Source organism: Mastigoproctus giganteus, chromosome 3 (assembly GCF_048544385.1).
Source record: "Mastigoproctus giganteus isolate SK-2022 chromosome 3, ASM4854438v1, whole genome shotgun sequence".
In the NCBI taxonomy this organism is placed as follows: domain Eukaryota; kingdom Metazoa; phylum Arthropoda; class Arachnida; order Uropygi; family Thelyphonidae; genus Mastigoproctus; species Mastigoproctus giganteus.
In genome coordinates, this window is record NC_143577.1 from 123,701,111 (window position 1) to 123,720,032 (window position 18,922).

An 18,922-nucleotide genomic window follows, 5' to 3' on the forward strand; every position below is an offset into this window, starting at 1 on the left:
TTGTGTTTCACCGAACCGTTCCATTGAATTAGTCCATAAATGGGTAACATAAGCCAGAATATCACCAGTGGATCGACACTGACAGAATCCATACTGGCGATCGTTGATCAGACGGAAGGTTTCTAGGTAGTTTAAGAGTTGGTAGTTAATTTATTTCTCTATTACTTTAGAAAGAGAAGAAGTAATGGCAATGGGACGATAATTGGATGGGAGGGATTTGTCACCCTTTTTAGGAACTGGCTGGATATGAGCAAATTTCCAAGCTGAAGGAAAAACACCTTTGGAATAAGAAAGTGAAAAAGGCGGCAAAGAATAGGAGTAAGTTCAGGAGCACAGGTTTTGAGAACAAGTAGAGAAATATCATCAGGACCTGGAGCTTTCTTAGCATTACGATTCATCAAAATCCTTCTGACATCCTTTTGACGGAAGACCACAGGAGGCATTGAATGGAGTGTGTTGGGAATGGTGGGAGGTGTTTTACCAAGATCATTAATACATGAGCTGGAAGAAAAATGGGATGCTAGCAGATCAGCTTTATCCTTGGCTGAAGTGACAACAGAACCATCTGGTTTGGACAGAGGTGGGAGCAGAGATGGGCAAAAGTTGCGGTCAATAGCTTTGGCAAGAGACCAGAATGCTCGGCTACCATTAGGGCAAGAAGCAAGATTTCTGCTCTTAGCCTGTTCAAACTCTAGTTTGGACTGATTAATAACTGCTTTACAATTGTTGCGAGCTTTGATGTGGGCAGAAAATGAAACTGAAGAATTAGAAACAAGCCAATTACGATATGCAACGTTCTTCTCTTGAACAGCCTTAGCACATTTATTGGAAAACCAAGGTTTAGATAAAGGACAAGATTTTAAAGTGGAGTGTGGTATAAAGGATTCCATTCCTGCAAGAATAATTTCACTGACACGATCTGAGCAAACATTGACATCAGAAGTTTTGAAACAGTAATCCGACCATGAAAAAGAAGTAAGGAAGTCTTGCAGGTTATCCCATTTTGCATTCTTGTAATGCCAAACAACATGAGGTTGGGAATAGCCATGAGATAAAGGTTCCATTGGAGAAGAGACAATCACCAAGTTGTGATCTGAAGTGCCTAAAGGACCTCTCACTTCGACCATGTACTTAGAAGGGTTGTTTTTGAGAAAAAGATAAAGCATGTTAGCTGTATGGTTAGGGTTGTCTGGTATTCTTGTAGGTAAATGAACAATCTGTGCAAGCTCATTAGTAATTGCAAAGGCCTCAGCATCTCGACCAACTGGGTCAGTGTAACTAGAAAACAGAAGCCAGATAAAGTTGTGAACATTGAAATCACCAAGGAAATTTACCTCACTGTTAGGAAAGTTGGACTGCAGAAAGTCAAGTTGCAAATAGAGGAAGTCTAAGAGCTCCAAGTGATTAGTGGTGTTGGGAGAATGGTAGAGACAACAGATGAATTTGACACAATGAGGTAGAGAGATTTTAAGCCAGAGAAGATCAAAGAGAGGAGATACCAAATTGCCAAGTCTCTGACAGGGAATATCAGAACGGACATATGCACATGTACCACCTTTGAGGCGAAAGGAATCATACAGCAAATAATTTGGGCACCTGAGATGAGCAGTAGTTGAATCAACCGATAACTGAGATTCTGTCAGAAAAGGTACATGGGGTTTGGCAGACTGCAAGTGGAAATGGACATCGTTGAGATTAGAATTGAGACCACGTACATTTGTGAAATGAATTAGGAAGTGCTTGGGAGATTTAGATCTTTTTGCAGATAAGCTTGCTCTATTAGTTTGACAATTCATGGTGTATTCAATAGTAAAAAAATGTGGGTGGGACATGCTGTATGAAGTAATGAAATTTTTGGTTATGGCATACACATTGTAAGAATATACCCAGATCCTTGACAATGTTCTCCGCATACACACTACTCGGACTCCCTCCAGTCACTATCTGGCAGAGTAGAGGTAGCAAGATTATACACTAGCTGATCCGAAAGCCTCCTAGAGATTTACCAATAGGTTCGGTCCGGTGTACTAACTAGCGGCCGGCCTGCAAACACCGTTTTAGAGCTGTACCCTCGGAATGTAAGGAATATTGGATCTCCCCACGACGTTCATCATAACCTCAAAAGTCATCAATTATACTGCTTGATGGAAGAGATAGGGAAGGGTTGACCGGAACTTAGCTCTAGAGACTAAACATGGGTTCCACCACTTCAAGCCTCCAATAAGCAAAGTGGTGGTATTTCACCGGTTGATGAGAGTCATCTACCACCTAGTACTGCCTGGTAACATAGAGGGGGGGCGTTCCTCCATGTGGTGTGGGCACCACACCTCGACCCCTGCTTACGTTGGTTCACACCTGATTGGTCACCTACCATGTACTTGTGCATGGAGGTTATGCCCAGGATTACTAACAGTCCAACCACCATGAAGGTGCAAGCAGAGGATTTGGCTTTCACAGACCATCCGGACTTCGTCGAAATTGGGTACACTTGACTTGAGTCTCACCCGAATATCAGTTCCATCAGCGTTTTAGACTCCCAGGTAGCAAGTACAGCTTGATGGCATATCTGAGAGAATGTCTGTGACAACCTCAAGGACCAATCTATTTGTAAAACACAAATTTTCAAAAATACAATAAAATTTCTAAGAAAACTTATTCGTTTGCAGGAGCTCCATTAATATAATTGGAAAAATCCCAGCTGTCTTTCTTATGTTTAACTTCTTATGTCAGCATCCTGAGCAGGACAATCGATAGTTGCACCATTCATATCAAGTACACCAGTTTTATTCATCTACTTCATTTTAGTCTTTACATAAGCAAAAGAAGTCTTTGCTGTTTTTGTTTGCATCCTTTGCTAAAGATTTCTCACAATCTGCCTTCGCTTGCCTAACCTTATTTGTGACAGAATCGTTTATATCTACATAGACATTGTCCAATAATTTATATGCATCCCATGCATTTTTCTTTTCTGCCACAAGTCTTATTAGTTCATCTGACATCCATTTAGGCCTATACCTTGAAGAGTATTTCTTAGTTGGAAAGAAAAGCCTAGTAGCTTCTATGATTAATTCCTTCAATGCTTCCCATTTAGAATTTGCTCTTGGTAACATCATCAGTTTATCCCACTTTACAGAATTTAAAAAAACTGAGGCCACTGTAGTCACCTTTACAAAAGCAAAAACCCTTCCCTTTACTGTTGATGGTAGTTACACCTCATACCAATGCACTGTGATCACTGCCACCTAGTGTTTCTTTTATCTGCAGATTCTTAATGCATGAAGAATCATTGTACAGTTGCTCGTTGTGCTCATCAGAGTCATTAGGCCTATACACACTCCTACTCTCATTTTTGCTTTCCCATTGTTTATGATATACCAAAGTGACAAAAATTGCACTGGCCTCCCATATGAACCGGATTTTATGTGCTTCTTAACTGAGAGAATAACCCCTTTCTCCTTTCTGTATACATTGTACACATCTGTCCTTTCTTTACACATTGTACTTCCCAAATTCCACTTCTGCATTCCTTATATCTGTGTTACACCATGTATCTGATATCCCAGCAATGTGCACATCTGATGTCTTGACTAGCACTTCAAATTTATCTGATTTATTTGATGAATTTGAAGTGCTTTGCTTAGATGGTGGCATATGGTGACCCGTTTGTATTTGTGATTTTATTACATTTTAAGCAAATTTTGACATCTAAAATGGGGAGTGGTTATTGGAGGAATGTAGAATCTTCATATAGCCTTGCTAGGTATATTATCTTATGTTGTAAGAGAAAGCATTTAAGATGGTCTAAAAAGCACATTTTTTTAGCAATGCTATGAATTAGGTCGCATTTAACATTATTGTTAGGTCATACTGGAATTCTTTCCTTGTAGGTTATAATGTTGCCAAAAGCAGTTGGCATTGTCATAGTTCAATGTTTCTTATATTTCCACAAAATGAAAAATAAATTCACTACATTAGTATTATTATTTTAATGTTTTTAAAATTGTCTTATATATTCTTTACTTATTGTTATTACTCAGTGTTCAACAATGAACTAAACATTTTTATCTTTAATGATTTTGCGTATATAGAATACACATTATTGTCTTATGTTCTCTTATTCTCTTTGTAATTTGAGTCTATAAAATGCAATATACAAAGTTAACTTTTACTGGTTAGTTCACTTGTGAAAATTTGAGATTTTGATACATGTGGGGCAAAAATTACCCATCACATAAATATATTTACCATTAATCTAGGAAGCTGTGAGTCATAAAATATATTTTTTGAATAAGAAGTAATAGGCAATAATACTGAAATAAGCAAAAAAAAATAAATCTTGGTGTTTTTTAAAAGTATAAATAATTATTAAGTATATATATATATATAACTGACATTAAATATATATATACACAAATAAATAAATAAAATACTATAGATGGTGACAGTATGGACACATCATTAGCACATCAAACCCCCTACTACTATTTGATTTATTTATTATATATTTTTTATTTATTTATTATATTTATTATATATATATATTTTTTTTTTATTTTCTTAATTTTCATATTATTTTTTACTATTTTTCTGAACTACTTTATTATTCTAATATATATATAACATATCATTACAAAATTAAAAAGAAATTTTTTCTGTTCATAAGATTTATTGTGTAATTTTTACCCCAGTTCATATGTTCAAAAATTAAGTAATAATAATAATATTCGTGTGTGTTAAAAGTGTAATGATTTTATAAAAGCAAAACATTTTTGTTAACAGATTAGGTTATGTTTAATATTCAAAATTTGTTATTATGAGGTGCTAACAGAGCTAATCATGATTGTTGCATCTTTCATTTTCAATTCTAGGTTATTGATGGGGAAAATGCTACCTTAGAATTTTTCCTTTCACTAGCTACAGTTGGAGTATCTCTGGTTAGTGCTGCTCACCAAGAGGTTTCTTATGTTAGCATTTCAAATGCTCCAGCAGTATGGGAAATTGAAATCAGCCATACTTGGAAATTTCTTACATTAGAACTGTCAGCTTGGTTGGAAGATAAGTGGAAACACGATCAACAGAAGGCAGAACTGAAAGAATATCTTCAGGTAGATTTAAATAAAATGCACATGACAAAGCCCTTCTTTGGCCAACTCCGCCGAACTTACTGCCCAGCTGTTTGGTGTCAGCTCAGAAAGTCTAACCATCAAAGTTACATTCATCTGAAATTACACAGATTTCAGGTTTGTGAAAACTTAGAAACTGCTATTTTTTATGTTGTGTTACTTATAATTTTTTTTTTTATTACATTCCATAAGAAATACAATGATTTATAGTAGAGGGAGAATGTCAAAAACCACTCTTCTCAAGATGTAGGATTTTGGGTTTTTCTCTTTTTGTAAAATAAGGGTTGAAGAGATATTGGTTTTTAAAATTGGATCACTTACTCATAGTACCCTTCTTCATTTATTTATTTAAATAACACAAATTTTGTTCTAAAAATGATTTCTGGCATACAGAAACTAGGAATTTTGACACGTGGTCAAATAATAGAAGTGTGCCTTTAATTATGTTTTTGTAAACGTAATTTAATTTTAATTATATTACAATATTAATTAATTTTTTGAATTATAATATTTAAATTTTACTTAAATTATAAAACGTGATTATTATTAAATCATCATCTATGAGATTTTACTTTCATGATAAACAGTCTTTTATAATAATTGGTTTAAATAACAACATTTGTCATATTTTTAAAATAAATTATAAATTAAACTAGGTAACTTACTGACCTGTAGTCACTTCCCGAAACTGTTCAAATGCACAGTTTCGGGAAGTGACTTTCAATATCAATAGAAATTATTCTATTATGTTATTGGGTAGTTTTCTGACAATCAAAATTGCATGATACGTGTTTCTCAGTGGCAGCTCCTAATTATTACTGATTGGTTCTATCAATCAAACTATTTTAGCATTTCATTTCTCCATTACTTCTAATAAATTAACCAAATTTTCTTTAAATTTATTCATGCTACACACCTCCCTAATGCTAGATGAAAGTTTATTCTAAGAGTCACTCTTCAGTTAAATGCAATTTTCTGCTGCCAACTTCTTTCAGTTTAAATTTATGGCCTCTTATATGTGTCATCTGTGAAACAGTAAAGATGCCAATTTATTTTATCCTTTTAAAGCTTTATAAACTTAAATAGGTCACCGCAGGGATATCTAGTTTCAAGATGCCACAATTTATAGAACCTCAGTTTTTCTTGTCTCTTTTCTGCACCCTTGGTAACATATCTGTCTTTCCAAAAATGTGGAATTTAAACAAGCTTATTCCAACTATATGCAGCATTCCATAGCATTCCAATTATATGCAGTATTCCATAGCATTCCAATTATATGCAGCATTCCTAGCTATTGCTTTATACAGTGGTATGATTATTGCTTTTCCACTGCTGGCAAAGTTCCTATATCTCATTGACAGAATCCCATGAGTTGTTCTAGCATTCTGTCTACACTGCTCAAAGAACTTCAATATTTTTACTTGTTTGTGTAAATATCCCTAGGTCTTTTTTCCCTTATCATCTACTCAAGTTTGGTGCTACCCAAATGGTACATTATTCTAGGATTCTGCTACCCAATTGTGTAAATTGTATTGACATTAGCAGTTGCAAATGATCCAGAAAGGAAGCTTATAAAGCATCAGCCAAAAAAAAAAAAAAAAACAGTACATCTCCCATTTCACCTATTCATTCGCTCCAATAGTTTGTCTAGTTCTTCCTTGAATTTATTTAAACTATTGACTTTCACAACAACAGATGGAACTTTGGTCTAACAATCAACCACCCATATTATTATTAGTTTTGGCAACATGATTAAGACTGCCGCCTCTCTGACCTTAAAAATGAGGACATTTGGGCAGAAAAATTTGGACTTTTGAGGATGCCTTTGCCTATTGTACCAAAACACACCTTGCATTCTCTTACAGTCTTTTCAAAAATGCGTATACCTTTAATAACACAGTCACTTGCATAACAATTTAATAACAGTTTATTATGATAATAGGATAATAACACAGTCACTTGCAAAGTAATAACATGTTAAATATTTTAATTGAATATCTCAAATCCCTTAAATTAACAGAATTTGCACTTACCATTCTTATGCGGATTGCTTAACTTGTAAAAAATGATACACAAAGAATTTACTTATGGTATGAATAAAAAAAATGCTTTTATTTTTCTCAGCATAATTTATTTGTTGTTCTCTACATTTCTTTTATATTTTTCCACTGATGCAATTTTTCTCAGTAAATCTGTGTTTTTGGATAAATATGAATGGAAATCTTGACACAGCATGTCACTGAAATTGAATTTAGTCCCTTAACAGAATCCACAGTAAATGAGTTTCTATCCTTAGACCACTTCATCTCCATCATTGAAAACATTCTTTCAATAAATGCATTGTGGTAGTATGGAAAAGAAAAATTGAGCAATTATTATCAGCTCTGAGGAAAACTCTTCATTCTTACAGGGGCTAAAATAATTAGCCCATCTTAACTTTACAAGGAACAGAAACATTAGTATCCATAATTTCCACTACAAATTTTTTTAAATTACAAAACTGATCAAAGTACTTCACATCATCCAAACACACTCCTTTTGTATGAAAGTACCTAATTGTTGAAACCACACTATCCCATTCAAGGGCTCTCTTAAAAACCAAACTTCACATCTCTCTCTGTCTCTATATCCCTCTTCTTGCCTCTTCTCCAACATTTCCTTCACTTTGAGGGATAGAATATCCCTTACGGAAGCAAGAGCTTCAATAACTTCTATCAAAGAATTGTCATTCCTTTCAGTGCTCATTATATGTGAATTGAAGACTGACATTACAGTTTGGCAATGAACAAGATAAGTTTCACTAAACCCATCTTCAAAGAAATGTTTTAAAATCTTGGGAGGGATTTTCTTGAGACAAAAAGAAAGACCTTAGGGCTGGATAAATACTTATAATCCTTTCAATTGCAGGTAATAGAGAAATACTTATTATCCTTTCAATTGCAGATAACCAAGAATGTAAACGAGAATAAAAAAAATAAAGTGAAAAAGTCAAACTGCACAAATTCCTCCCAGACAGTTGATGATACGTAAAAAAATGAGGACGGATGGCAGTCCTAAACATGATGTAAGGAAACAAAACTTATACAAAAAAAAAAAAAAAAGAAGGTTTGCTTCCACCTATATTTAACAGAGAAATATAGGTGGAAGTGCTAACCATTCCAACAGAGGTCATCTGTTATTCCACATACACATACTATTTTTAAAACAAGCAAAGATCAATTGAAACTGTGTATCAGGTCTATATTCCAAAAACAAGAGTTGCTGCAAATAGCTCAGGGTTTGGGTCAATGTGAACATCATGCAACTTTACTTTTAAAAGCACTCATTTGTTGACTGCTCATAAGTGGTACAGCACTTTTTGGTGCATTTTTGAACATTGGTATGTGTAATGGCACATTACTTCTAGTGCAGTTTGATGCTTATAAGTTTTGGATGCAGTTCATGTGCTAATGTACTCTCATTCAGAGATTAAAGCTTCCCAAATGCATTATCTGATGTTTATCAATTTTTCAGCCCATCTGCTTAGTTTATCTAGATTTTTTTGAAGTATCATACCATGATTATTGCCATTACCTTCTGTATCCACCTTTGCAACATCACCAGATTTAGACATTAACTTCAAATACTGACATAACTGTCCCAAAACCAACCCTTGTTAAATCTCATGAATCAAATTACTACATGGAGAGCAGTGGCCATATATAAGTATACTTTGTCTCCTTGCCACTTAACCATCCACAACAGTAACTTGCGACTAATGCCACACTGCTCCCACTTATACAACAATCATGCATGAGCTACACTATCTTTGTTTTTTTTTTTGTTATTTGGTTTTTAGGAGCATTAGCAACTAAAGCCATATTGCTCCGGGATATGCAGTGGTCATTCCCTGACCTTTCCACATCCTCTGTATTTGGTGGTGATGGGCTTGAACCCCGGTCTAATCAAGAAGCATGTGCAACGCACTGCTGCTCCTTCCCACCTGGCTACAGAGGCGCCCATGAGCTACACTATCAAAGGTTCTACTCTTATTAGTATAGAAGTCTAAGTATGTGATGTCATAATTATTCTTCATATCCAGTTCCTTTTTGTTACACCTCATAGTAGTTAATCAGATTGGTCAGGCATGGTCTACCTTCATTAATCCATGCTGTGATTGCCTTATGGTTCACTTCTATCAGGATAATCTTGACTGCATTATTTTTCTTGGTGCAAAGGTCAAACATACAGGTCTGTATTTACCCACTTCACCATTTGAACCACTCTTATGAATAGAAGACATTGGCACATCTACAATCTGTAGGGACTTCTGAATCTAAAGAAACTCTTATTTTTATGGTGAAGATTTAACTAACCCTTTTGAAGCTTCTTTTAAAATCCAATTTATTTTATTTTATTTGAAAAGAGTTTAAAAAATGTTTGAGCCCATTATAATCACCTTTGCAGAAACAAAATCCCTTCCCTTTACACTTAGCCCTAAGTGCCAAGTGAATCTCTGTGTGATTTCCAAGCAGTCTCTGTGCAGTTTTCTTACAATTTATATAGTGCTCTAAAAGTGAAAAAAAAGTTCTTTTTTCAGTTAAATCATCTTCTTCTCTTTCTAAGTATAATTCTATACTTAGAAAGTTACAAGTAAGGGCCCAGAAAGGAAATCCATCTTTCTTTTCTTAGCCCTTTCATTACTTATTTTACTAACTCTAGTAACTGCTTTACCGACTGATGGCACTGCTCTTACCTCCCTCTGGTGGGGCCAGATACTCAGGTGATACAAACACCCAAGGACTAAAAAGGGTAAACATGGACAACATCACACAACCAGAAGACATAAGCAACAACTCAGCCAAAAGACAAAAAACAGAAATGAACTAGCAAATCACACCATACCTCATAATAGAATCTACTGAATAAGTGAAAGGAAGATGTCTTCATTCAAAAAGGGATAGTAGGAATAACGGGAATTCCTACTTCATTCAAACAACAAAGCAACCAACCCAAAACAGGAAGTTCATTTATTAAAAACAACAAACACAAACTGTGGAGAGGTCTCAGTCACTATAACTCCCCATTGAACTTAAAACACATTGAACTTTTAGCACATGGGGTATTCTCTGAATGGGATCTAAAAGAAATCCCTGAGAAGAAAATCAACATTGAACTAAAAGAACGTGGTGTCAGAAAAATATTTCCATATGAAGGAAAAGAAATATCATCTGAACAACAAGTATAACCCTGACTTTCAAGTTACCAAGCACCATTAAAGCAGGATGTTTAAACTGGAGTGTGAGAACATATATACCTAACACAATTATTATTATTATTATTATTATTATTATTATTAGCCATATGGTACAAGGAAGCCTGAGGCTTATGCTGCACCAGCCAAAAAAAAAAAAATCCTGAGTTACCCGCTGAGAAAGAAAGAAGAGAGAGGAGGAGAAAGAGAGAAAGGGAGAGAGAGAGAGAAGTACAAAGGAATCACCAAGAAAGAGAAAAATGATGATATCCAGCTCATATTATCAGAGATGGGTGTGCTCACAGTCATCTTTAGCATTAGTAATGGCATATGATGTAAGTAAGCAAGCTTATATAGCATCAGCCCAAAAAAAAAAAAAGGGACCTAAAAAACCCACTTCACATTTACCCCCCCCCCAAATTGTGTACAGTTCTTCCTTGAACTTATTTAAGCTATCAACTTCCACAATGACAGATGGAAGTTTGTTACAGCAATCACCGGCTGGCTAAAGGCAAATTACCATACAATCTATTCTACAACTTTCTTCAATTTGAATTTATATCCGATTAATCTGGGCAAGAGGAAGAATTCCATCGGCATTGAGCTTGCTCAAACCATTCAATGCCTTATACACTTCAATCAGATCATCTCACAGGTGCCTAGTCTCCAAACACTGCAATATGCAGAACTTAAGCCTTTATTTGTAAGAGGAACCTTTTGTTCCACTCACTAATCTCATTGCCCTTCTCTGTACTCGATCCAGCAACGCCGTTCTTAAAATGAGACTTCCAGACATGTATGCAGTACTCAAAATGTGGCCTGACCATTGACTTATACAAGGGGACAATCACCTCCCTATCCCAGCTTGCAAAATTCATGTATATCATTAACAAGACCACATGAACTGCTCTGGCATCCTGTCTTCACTACTCAGAAAACTTCATATCTGACTGCACAATTACCGCAAGGTCTTTTTTATTCTCTACCACTCTGAGTGTAGTACCAAACAGGCTGATATGTTACATTTGGGTTACTGCTATCCATATGCAGCATTTGTCAATGTTAAACTTCAGTTGCCATTTCTCAGCCCATTTGCTCAACTTTTCTACATTCTGTTGCAGCAGCGTACTGTCATTAGTGTCATTAACAACCCTGCCAACCTTCGTATCATCTGCAAACTTGGACATTACACCTGATATATCATCATCAATAAATACAGTAAACAACAATGGACCCAATACTGAACCCTGGTGGACTCCACTAATAACATTAGTCCATGAAGAGCAGCATCCATTGATTACCATTCTCTGTCTTCTCGCACTCAACCATCCCTTTATCAATAGCAGCAATATGCCTCCAGTGCCACACTGCTCCAATTTGTGCAGCAGTCTTCCATGTGCAACAGTATCAAAAGCCTTTCTAAGATCCAAATATATGATATCAAAATTATTCTTTGCATCCAGTTCCTTTGAAACCACATTATAATATCCAGTCAAATTGGTCAGACAAGACTTCCCCCTAACAAACCCATGCTGTGTCTGAGCTATAACTGAAGTCTTGTCTAGATGATCCTGCAATGCTTCTTTAACATTGCAGGATCATCAAGACATGCCTCCATTAATTTCCCTGGAACAGAAGTTAAACTAACAGGGCTGTAACTGCCTGTGCTGCCCTTTGATCCTCCTTTGTGGATTGGGGTCACATTTACCCATCTCCAGTCCATGGGTACCTCCCCTGAGTCCAAGGAAACTATCATAATTATGGCTAAGGGTTTGTTTACTTCTTTTGCTGCCTCCTTTAATATAACTGGATAGATTCCATCCACACCAGGTGCCTTTCTTATGTTTATCTTCAACAATTACTGCCAGAGTTTAATACACTTCTTGCATTCCCCTCCCTGAATAACTACTCATGAGTGAATGTAGATGAAAAATACTCATTTAGTTTGTTAGCTGCATGAGCAGGATCATCAATAGTTGAACTATCGATATCAAGTGGACCAATCTGATTCCCCTTCCTTCTAGAGTTTACATAAGCAAAGAACTCTTTGCTGTTTTTTTTGCACTCTATGCCAAAGATTTCTCGTAATCTGCCTTTGCCTACCTAACCTCCTTTGTGACTTGGTTACAGACCAGCTTATATATATCATAAGCTTCCCTGTCACCTGTTAATTAGGCGTCTCCGTAGCCAGGTGGGAAGGAGCAGCAGTGCATAGCATACGCTTCTTGATTAGACCGGGGTTCGAGCCTGTCACCACCAAATACGGAGGATGCGGAAAGGTCAGGGAATGACCACTGCATATCCCGGAGCAATATGGCCTTAGTTGCTAATGCTCCTAGAAACGAAATAAACAAACAAACAAACCTGTTAATTTATATGTATCCCATGCATTTTTCTTCTCTGCCACATGTCTAATTAGTTCATCTCACATCCATTTAGGCCTAAATCTTGAACAATATTTCTTAGTTGGTATGAAAAGCCTAATAGCTTCCAAGATTAATTCTTTGAATGCCTCCTATTTTGAATTTGTTGTTGGTAACATCATCATCAGTTGGTCCCACTGTATAGAATTTAAATACTGTATTAGGCCACCGTAGTCACCTTTACGAAGCATAAACCTTTCCCTTTACCCCTGATGGTAGTTACATCTTTGAGTAAATCCCACATCAGAACACTATGATCACTGCCACCTAGTGGTTCTTTCATCTGCAGATTCTTAATGAATGACGAATCTGCATGAAGAACATGCTGCTGTAGAAAACAATCATCCAAATAAATCCATCCACAAAAGCCTTCCTAGTGTGTGAGTGACCAATCCACAAATTCCAATCAATACCTGGAAAATTAAAATCCCCCATTATAAGACACTGATTTACTGGCCCACTCTATTTCTCTGTACAGTTGTTTATTATGCTCATCAGAGTCATTAGACCTATAACATACTCCTACTCTCAATTTTGCTTTCCCAATTTTAGATATGAAAATTGGCTTTCAGCCATAGAGTAATATACTGTCAGAACAAACTTCTATATGGAGGTGTGGAAATGGTAGTTCAATGAATTTAACACTTCAGTGGTTTTAGTGATTTTGTAACTCCATCAGCTGTGTGAAATTCATTTAAAATCCAGTTTAAAAATTCATTTTTGCACTTGGGGATTGCTGTTTTCTTTATTATCTCATAGTAGGTGTTCTTGGTAATCTATGAGAAGATCTGTGATATGATATAGTTTTGGAAGAAAACTATTGGCATAAATAAATGGGTCATCTGTTCATCCAACAATGCCCTATATTTCTGTTTAATCTCTTTCTCTCTCTCTCTCTCTCTCTCGAGAAAGTGAGCTTCAAACTAGAAACTAGAGTTCACCCTTTCAAACAGCCTCCCTTACACAACTACTGAAATCAGGGCAAGATATTTGCATAATATCATTGAATAGCAGTATCAGAAGTAGTGCAATAAAAATGTAGTGAGAAAAGGGAGGCATTAAACGAAATAGGCAGTTCTCAAGACTAACATTTTGATTATTTTATGAAAATTATTTTATGAAACTGATAAATGGAGTTCTTGAAAAGTACCTCTCAGCTCCAAAATTTATTCAGTGTTGATTATTGAAATTAAATATATTCTTCTGTTTTATTGTAGTACATTTTGAAATCAAAAGTTTGATTTTTGCAGAGAACTGCATGAACCTACCTGTCTGGTGCTGTACAACTTTGTTTGCACTTTGTTTATGTATTATTTATTCAGTACCTCATGGTTGCAACCCAAAAAACACACGTGCGTGCAATACATGTGCTCACCCACACGTGTGCACATGTGTCTGTGTGCAGGCGGGCACTTCTGCATATTTATATTCAGTAATTGTGTAATTTTTAAATATTCGGCTTAATGGTATTTTTTTTTTATGAAAACTCCAGACACGAGAGGTATCAGAACCTATAGTACTTGGTACAGTGTTTTGGTTAGAGGTTGAGAAGACAAAAGAATGTATCTGTTGACATTAGGCTTGAACTTCTGTAGACAGTAATTTTCGGGAAATATGTACGAAGGAAGGTTGTTCCAGAAAACAGCAGTTGAATGAATAAATGAGGAAGATGAAAAGTTGGTTCTGTGAGTTTGAAGTTGGACAGTAAATGGATGGTGGCTGGTGGCGGCACATGTTCGGACTGTTTTGAAAGAGAGAGAGCAGGAATAATAGAAGCCAATTCAGAAGAACAGGGCCCATGGAAGTATCTGTAGAAAAGGCATACAGCAGAAACAGTATGTCTATGAGACAGCAAGTGGAGAGAGATTCTGTTAGAGAGCAGTCATTAATTAACCTAACTACCCTCTTCTAAATGAAATCTAGAAGCCTGAGAGAGGTTTTGGGGGCACTGCCCCAGATGTGGGAACAATATTCCATGGTAGGGTGGATTTGCAATTGATACAAAGTAAACAGCTATTTGGAAGAAAAGTAATCCCGAGAGCGAAAGAGAAAATCAAGTTTTTTAGATGCAGAGGAAGCAATATTTGTAATGTGCTTGTGCCAAGAGAGATTAGAAGTCAATGTAATCCCCAAAAGAGATTTATCATTTTGCCTAGAAATTGGAGTGTCACTAAAGATAAGCATAGGAGCAGAAGAATCCTTTTTGCGAGATATAAGACAAGACTGAGTTTCAGAAGGATTGAAATCAACTAAGTTGTCTTTACCCCATGGGAGAATTACCTGAAGATCGGCATTTAAGGAATTGGTAGTAGATTTTCAAGAAGTTGAAGCTGATTGAGCAGGACGAGGTTTCTGAAAATGGAAAGTGGAATGCAATGTGCTATCATCGGCAAGACTATGGACAAGATTTCCAGGCAATGGAAGAAGATCTTTAATATACAAGAGGAAAAGAGTGGGGGAAAGAACCGAACATTAGTGGACTCCAGCATTAGTGGAGAAATTAGAAGACAGAGAGCCAGTTACGATCGCCCTCAGTGAGAAATCAGAGAGAAAACTGGATAACCAATTACAAAACACAGTTAACAAACCATAAGATGGAAGCTTGTTTAGAAGACCTTTATGCCAAACATGATTGAAAGCCTTTGAGATGTCAAGAGCAACTGCTTGTGTTTCACCAAACTTTTCCATTTGTCCATAAATGGGTAATATCACCAGTGGATCTACACTCACAGAATCCATACTAGCGATAGTTGATCAGACGGAAGGTTTCTAGGTAGTTTAAGAGTTGGCGGTTAATTGATTTCCCCATTACTTTAGATAGAGTAGAAGTAATTGCAATGGGATGATAATTGGATTCGAGGGACTTGTCACTCTTTTTAGTAACTGGCTGAATATGAGCAAATTTCCAAGCAGAAGGAAAAACACCTTTGGAATAAGAAAGTGAAAAAAAGCGGCAAAGAACAGGAGTAAGTTCAGGAGCACAAGTTTTGAGAATAAGTGGAGAAATACCATCAGGACCTGGAGCTTTCTTAGCATCGAGATTCGTCAAAATCCTTCTTACATCTTTTTTACGGAAGATCACAGGAGGCATTGAATGGAGCCCGTTGGGAATGGTGGGAGATGTTTTACCAAGATCATTAATACATGAGTTGGAAGAAAAATGGGATGCTAGAAGGTCAGCTTTATCCTTGGCTGAAGTGACAACAGAACCATCTGGTTTTGACAGAGGTGTGAGCAGAGATGGGCAAAAGTTGTGGCCAATGGCTTTGGCAAGAGACCAGAATGCTCGGCTACCATTAGAGCAATAAGCAAGCTTTTTTTTTACTCTTAGCCTGTTTAAAATCTAGTTTGGACTGATTAATAACTGCTTTACAATTGTTGCGCGGGGTTCGAGCCCGTGACCACCAAATACGGAGGATGCGGAAAGGTCAGGGAATGACCACCGCATATCCCGGAACAATATGGCCTTAGTTGCTAATGCTCCTAAAAACCAAATAACAAATAACATAACAATTGTTGCGAGCTTTGGTGTAGGCAGAAAATGAAACTGAAGAATTGGAAATAAGCCAATTACAAAATGCAACGTTCTTCTCTTGAAGAGCATTAGCACATATATTGGAAAACCAAGGTTTAGATAAAGGACAAGGTTTTAAAGTGGAGTGTGGAATAAAGGATTCCATACCTACAAAAATAATTTAACTAACACGATCTGAGCAAACATTGATATCAGAAGTTTTGAAACAGTAATCCGACCAAGGAAAAGAAGAAAAGAAATCTCGCAGGTCATCCCATTTTGCAATTCTTGTAATGCCAAACAACATGAGGTTTGGAATAGCCATGAGATAAAGGCTCCATTGGAGAAGAGACAATCACCAAGTTGTGATCTGAGGTGCCTAAAGGGCCACTCACTTCAACCATGTACTTAGAAGGGTTGTTTGTGAGAAAAAGATCAAGCATGTTAGCTGTATGGTTAGGGTTGTCTGGTATTCTTGTAGGTAAATGAACAATCTGTGCAAGGTCATTAGTAATTGCAAAAGCCTCAGCATCTCGACCAACTGGGTCAGTGTAACTAGAAAACAGAAGCCAGATAGAGTTGTGAACATTGAAATCACCAAGGAAAATTACCTCGCTGTTAGGAAAGTTGGACTGCAGAAAGTCAAGTTGCTAATAGAGGAAGTCTAAGAGCTCCAAGTGATTAGTGGAGTTGGGAGAATGGTAGAGACAACAGATGAATTTGACACAATGAGGTAGAGAGATTTTAAGCCAGAAAAGATTGAAGAGAGGAGAGTCCAAATTACCAAGTCTCTGACAGAGAATATCAGAACGGAAATATGCACAAGTACCACCTTTGAGGCGAAAGGAATCGTACAGCAAATAATTTGGGCAACTGAGATGAGCAGTATTTGAAATAACCGATAACTTAGATTCTCTCAGAAAAAGTACAGGGGTTTGGCAGACTGAAAGTGGAAATGGACATCATTCAGATTAGAATTGGGACCAATTCTAATCTCATTGATGTCGTGGTGTTGCACCAGTTGATGGTTAAGGCCCCCATAGCCGTGTGGTCAGGAGCGGGAGTGCAGTAGCACAGGCTCTTTGAGTAGTGTGGGGTTCAAGCCCCTGACTGCTGAATACAGTCGATCTGCCAGCCCACACTGGACCAGCATGGCAGATTATGGTCCATTTCCCTCAGCATGAATTGTTGAGGAGGCTTCCATCCTGCAGTGGGTTGATAATGGCTGCACTTTACCTTTTTTTTTTTTTTTTTTTTTTTTTTTTTACCTGTTGATGAGAGTCATCTGCCACCTAGTATTGCCTGGTAACACAGAGGGGCGGCTATGTGGTGTAGGGAGCCACACCTCACCCCTTGCTTACATTGGTTCACACCTGGGTGGTCACCCACAGTGCTTGTGCATGGAGGTTATACCCAGGTATGGGGAAATTTGAAATAAACTCAAAAATGGAAGTGATTAATAGCATATATTATATATATTGTTAATAATTGACTTATAAATTAATAGGGGTGGTGTCTGTTGTTGTTGTCAAAGGTCCATTAAAATGAAAGTTTTTTTGAGAACATTTCTCTCCCCAGATATTTGAAAATTTAGACAGTTACTTTCTATATGTATGTATTGTAAAGTTAAAATAAGAAAAAAAAACTTTCATTTACCTTTATTTTATTGCTTCTTACAAAGTATATAAAATCCATCCATCTGCCTTCAGTCTTTCTACAAATTGCTATTTGGCAACCCATATCAACCAACAAGTGTTCTTTATTCAGAAACTGTATACTTACCAATATTTTGCTATCACATATTTAAAAATGTATATAGCTTAATTTAATCATATTTAATTGCATGGCCATTCTCTGTATTTAAAATGTAAATATTTTAATTAAAAATTATATATTTTAGTATGATTAAAAACATTTGAACCACTATAATGTATCTAATAAAGGCAAAAATACTGAATTTGCACTTTTAAAAGTATATTGCCTTTAAAAACCAATTTTTTGAGTGTGTTTGTTTTAATTACAGTAGACTTTCAGAATAACTGCACCTTCGGGGATTGAAGTTGCCATCATTTCAGTTTTTCCGTTATCTAGAAAGTTTTATTATTAATATATTTAATGCAGAAATAATGAGGCTAAATAAGAAATGGAGAGATTAAGAATGCAATTTTATTAACTGCACATAAACATCCTGTAATATGTAGACATAAAAAAGCGAAAAAAAATTTCTATTCAAGCTGATCCCCTTTGAATATGTCTGCTTTAGATGTAGGGGATCCAAAGAGATTCATTCATCTTTATTAATATTTTTTTTTTTTTTTTTTAAAGTAAGAAAAAATATGTTTACTATAACCAACATGTACAGCATAACACAAACAACAATTGAAAGGGAGTGAGATTGAGGTGGAGGGTGGCCTTAGGCAGATTGATGAGAGGAATCATCATGGTCAGATTCCATTCCTTGAGATTTGGACTAATTAGCTGGGGATGTCACCCTAATCTGGGAGGATTCCCTTGAGTGCTTGAAAAAGGAATCCAGAGTTGATCTGCGCATTGCCTCTTCTCACACAACAACTCATAGTAGCAACTAAGTTCTAGCATAAATTTACGTTGTACTTTAGAGCTTCGTTCA

The 18,922-nt window shown here is 36.3% G+C and overlaps 1 protein-coding gene across 1 annotated transcript in view; it reads left to right on the forward strand.

Moving 5' to 3' along the window:
* Positions 1–18,922, forward strand: part of LOC150088255 (intermembrane lipid transfer protein VPS13A-like) — a 3,009,916-nt gene that overhangs the window by 2,371,502 nt on the left and 619,492 nt on the right. The window contains exon 65 of the mRNA XM_090370087.1: positions 4,869–5,240. Coding sequence (XP_090226213.1) covers positions 4,869–5,240 — 372 coding nt within the window. The remainder of the gene's footprint in view (positions 1–4,868; positions 5,241–18,922) is intronic.